The 4800-nt window shown below is 27.2% G+C and overlaps 1 protein-coding gene across 1 annotated transcript; it reads left to right on the top strand.

Moving 5' to 3' along the window:
- The first annotated feature begins 965 nt into the window (after positions 1-965).
- Positions 966-2954, top strand: LOC129966845 (uncharacterized). Its single transcript, XM_056081433.1, has 2 exons — positions 966-1064; positions 2211-2954. Exons 1-2 carry the CDS (start codon positions 1044-1046, stop codon positions 2889-2891), a joined length of 702 nt encoding a protein of 233 aa, XP_055937408.1. The 5' UTR covers positions 966-1043; the 3' UTR covers positions 2892-2954.
- Positions 2955-4800: the final 1846 nt, after the last annotated feature.

Here is a 4800-nt window from a genome sequence, read left to right as displayed (position 1 = left end):
AGTATTTTCCGAAATGAATAAAAATTTTACATAATTTGTTGTACAAATAACGCACTTTAGAACAGATCGGGAAAACATTGGCGTAAGAAATATAAATACATATTATTTGATGGGTTGACATATTATTTGACGTCTTAAAGATATTGATAGGGTGTTCATCCCTTGATAGAATTATTCCATATGTCCTACCATTTCTTAATTATTAAATATATAAATTAAGAGAAATGAATATTGCAACTTTTGTTATCCAAATAAAACATTTCAGATAAAATATTTGCTATGTGTAATGCAGTTAAGAAATATTTATTTTAAATTAAATGTAGACGAAGCGAATTCAAATACAATACTTCTTGTTTGGATCTGTTGTGGATCTAAATTCAGAAAAAAATGTTATTTCTAGCTTTTCATGCCGTCATTTAAATTTAGGATGATTGGTTCAGAATTTGAATTTTATATCTTGGAGAAATTTTGACAGTGTGCTAGATCCTTTAGATTGTTATGTTTTTACACCAAGTACACATTAAATCTGTCATTAAGATTCGAATCTTCATTCATTGGAGAGATATCGTCACTTATCTAGCCAATAATGAGAAGAAAGAATGTCGATGCATGGTATGTTGGCATGAAATAGGTATGTTGGTATGTAGGTCAGTATGTTTTTGTCTCGGGACTTGATTCCACAAAAGATCCAGAATGTATATGAATTTAGTGTATGCTAAATCCAGATAACATCCAGTTGGTGCTGGGAGAAAGGAGGGTACTACCAACTCAAATGACGTCCTCATCATTCGAGTGCTGCTAAAAATTTTAAAAGTCCTATGTTTCTTCAGAATAGAAAGAGAAATCGTTAAAGCCCCCTACAATTTCCATACGAGGACAAGAAATGTAGTGTAATATTGAATTGAAGTGAACAGATTAATTTTTTTGCGTAAGAAATATTTATATATGAACAATATTTTCAATTTTATGCCTCGAAGAGATTAATAATCGAATATTTAAATTTTCTTTTAGGAGAGAAATTGAATTTAAAATCCTTGTAAAACATGTCAAGAACATATTTGGGAGTAAGTTTGTCTCTTTTTAATAATTATTTTAGTTTAATTAAGGCAACATTATGCTTCTCGCATTAAATTAAATTATAAGCTTCCATTTCATTTAAAAGCATTGGAATTCTTCAATAACACTAGAGGAAAGATTTTTAATCTTGGAAGAAATTTTTCATTGGGCAGATTGCCTGCTTATCCCTGTGTAAGTGAAATACAAAAACAAAGTGAGATAAAGGTATTTTGTATATGGTGTTCACATCCAATGTAGTATCAATATAATATAATGTATTGGGCACCATTTGTCTGTGCGAAGAGGCTCAAATTCATACTCTATTATATAAATTACATTGGGTCCAAATGATATCCATTGCGCAAAAAACTTAAAAAATATTTAACACTAAATGAGGGAAATGTACGGGAAAGTGGAGGGCAGAATACGCCCCCTCCCCACATCACTAGCTTATATTTACTGTTCGACCTGAAAAAATGAATGCCAACAATTAATGAGGTATTTTAATTGTATGATTGATATTTAACCCTTTGCATTCGGAAAAGTAATTCGATGCATAATTATTCACTTAATATAAGGCTTGCTTATTGCTCCAAAAAATTAATATATATATAATTGTTTTATGTTGAAGTTTCCCCCAAAATAATTGTATATTTTTGTCATTCTGTTGACGTTTTTAACAATTAAAATAAAATAAATAAATAAAACGTCAAAATTATCACCATCTTAAACGGTGAGTGAGAGGCACCATTCGAGTGCAAAGGGTTAAATATCAAGGATTATGGCATATACTCTAAAATGCGTCTGCACACCATAGCAATTTCTTTCACTTAGTTGAATCAAATCACTTATTATAGCAATCTTTCACTTAGTTGAATCAAATCACTTATTATAGCAATCTTTCACTTAGTTGAATCAAATCACTTATTATAGCAATCTTTCACTTAGTTGAATCAAATCACTTATTATAGCAATCTTTCACTTAGTTGAATCAAATCACTTATTATAGCAATCTTTCACTTAGTTGAATCAAATCACTTATTATGGCAATCAAATTCACTTATTTCATACTGGCATATACTAACCAGGTATTTAAAATTCATTACTGCCATTATTTAGTAATTGTTTTCTAAAGCAAAATCATTCGCTTTTAGGATGTTGTTGGAAGAATCTACCCAAGAATGGGCTCCAGTTTTCTCAACCTGTCAGCTGATCAGAATCTCCTCCTGCACTTCAACATAGTTTTCATCAAGGCATATCTCCTCATACATGTCTTGGGAAATGTTATTCCAATGATAAGCGCAATCACATTATCGTCCATCATGATTTTATTCACCGCTTTGCAATATCCTGTGTCAAAATGCCACTTGTTCGTTTTAGCAATGTGGTTTGGCATAAATTTTTTAGCATACTATAAAGATTTCCCTTCATTTGTTTTTGCCTATGTTATAATAAGTTCATTCAGAGAAGAAATAATTCAATTTTTTATGGATGTTTTTGTACTATTAGGCCTGATATTTTTTCTCATTAGTTCTTCCGATATATCGAAGATTTTCAACACGAACTTCTATTTGCAAAGGAATCTATTGATACAATATTTAGTACTCCAATTTATAATGTTATTTCAGTTAAATCAACAGCACTATCGCCGTTTAAGTGTTATTTCTATACTTTTTACATCAGTTATGCTGTCTCTGTATGTGGATAGATCTTTTATCTTGTTATTTAATGCTGTTTTTTATGATGTCTGTTTGTTGTTCTTTTATGTACGTTGGATAGGTATAAAAATGCTGGAAGAACAACGGAGAAGGGAATTAGACCCGATTGTGTTTTAAGTTTCATCTCGAAAATTGTTAATTTTATTTAGAAATTGCATGATTAAATTTCTTTTTAAATGTTTTGACGTAAATAAATTTCTTTTTTTTTAAATAATTGTTTTTGCCATTTTATTTGTACTAAAATAAAATTCCAATGATGCACAAAAACTCTTCATTACCCCAATAAATTTCCCATTTTGAGGGGGAAAAATGGTATTTCTTAAAAAAAAAATTATTAATGCAATTTAATTTGTAAAGATTTTAGACTATATTACCATATGTTTTATTTTATGGGAAATAGAAATAAAAATGTCGTACTAGATGCAAATGCAACGTTTTTAGCTTATCTATAATACTTAGTCATTATATCACTTAAATATATTCATAGTGAATAGAAATAGAAGCTTCCATTTACTAAAAATAATTTAATACATAGATTATTTATTTTCATATGACAGGAAAAAAAAACTTTTTTAAAATTAGTAATAAATTTAAACATAAAACATACAGCGCTGTGATTATATTATAAAATGTGACAGGAAAATTAAAAGGGTTAATTTTACTTATTCAGTTTTTTCAGAACCAGTTTTTCATCTTTTTTTTAAAGAAAGGTGCGAAGAAGGACAATGTAAAATAAATAAATCAATAAAGTTTGTTTTTTTTATTTTAAGTATAACTTTTTCTCATGTTCATTTTGAAATTGAAAAAAAAAACATTAATTATCGGTACATTATCAATGAATTTTGAACCCTTTGCTTATTTTTTTAGATGATTTCTTTTTCATAAATGAACTTGCGTAATCTTTGTTTAAAAAAATATAAATATTAAAGGCATAATTAAATCTGTCCTCAATATTTATATTTAATTATACATGATGCTTTTTCTACCAGTTCAAATGAATCAAAATTAAGTTTGAATGTTATTTAGTACACATAATAAGTGTCTGTAGCGTTAAAATTTAGCATCTCACCGAAGAAGATATAACAAGGATAAATAAATTTTAATAACACACAAATAATTTTAATAATTAATAATAAATAACAAGGATAAAAGATGACCTAACTGCAGTAAATTATTAGGATATGAAAATCCTATGAATAAGCAACCATTTTCTTTTATTTGTTGCCTCTAAGAAGTTCAAAGACAAGAAAACTTTTCAATACTTTTCATGAAATTGATTTAATTGATATCCCAAAAGTTTTTTTTAATTAAATTTGTAATTGATGGTAAATACGTTTTATTAACAAATCAATAGCATTTATCTACAGCAATGATCTCTAATCCATCTTATGGGGATATTTTTTTTTTTTTTTTTTTTTTTTTTTTTTTTTTTTACAATGCCTTATTATTACATCGCAAATTATGAATAGTTTTAGTGGTAATAACGGAAGAAAAATTATCTACAATAGGTCTGTAGAAACTATAGCTTTATCCCTCAATGAATTAGAAAGAGGGTTTCTCACTTTTAAATATTTCTTCTTAAAAAATCCTTGTTTTAAGGGGACAATGGACTTTGAAGTAAGCAAAAATGGAAGAAAACGTACACTTTTATTTTTATCATTTCATCGCCAAAATATATGTTAATATTCAACTAAAAGAGTGTTATAAAATGTTTTGCTCAGTAAAATAAATATTTGAAGGGTTTAGAAAAGAAAAAAAGTTTATCTTAATGTCGTTTTTCAAAATGATATTGTAACTAGAATTAAATAATTTTGAAATGTTCCAGGGGTATCTTAATTTTTAATGAAATTAAATAGAATTAATAATTAATATTTTGATAAAACATTAAAAGAAAATAGGGTATGCATTTTATGTTTAGAGTTTTTATAGATTGTTAAAAGGCAATTTTAGTTCAGAAAAAGATAAAATTCCTATAAAAATTTAGTAAGTGTGCATAAAAATATCTCTAAAAATTAAGCATTTAATT

This window comes from Argiope bruennichi, chromosome 4 (genome assembly GCF_947563725.1).
Source record: "Argiope bruennichi chromosome 4, qqArgBrue1.1, whole genome shotgun sequence".
Taxonomy (NCBI): domain Eukaryota; kingdom Metazoa; phylum Arthropoda; class Arachnida; order Araneae; family Araneidae; genus Argiope; species Argiope bruennichi.
Note: the sequence above shows the minus strand (reverse complement) of the source record. Positions and strands in the feature narration are given on the sequence as shown.

Coding starts and splice junctions, on each gene's coding strand:
- LOC129966845 (XM_056081433.1), top strand. CDS start 1,044: ATGTCAAGAACATATTTGGGA. Junction 1,065..2,210: donor TGTCAAGAACATATTTGGGA/GTAAGTTTGTCT, acceptor ATTCGCTTTTAG/GATGTTGTTGGAAGAATCTA.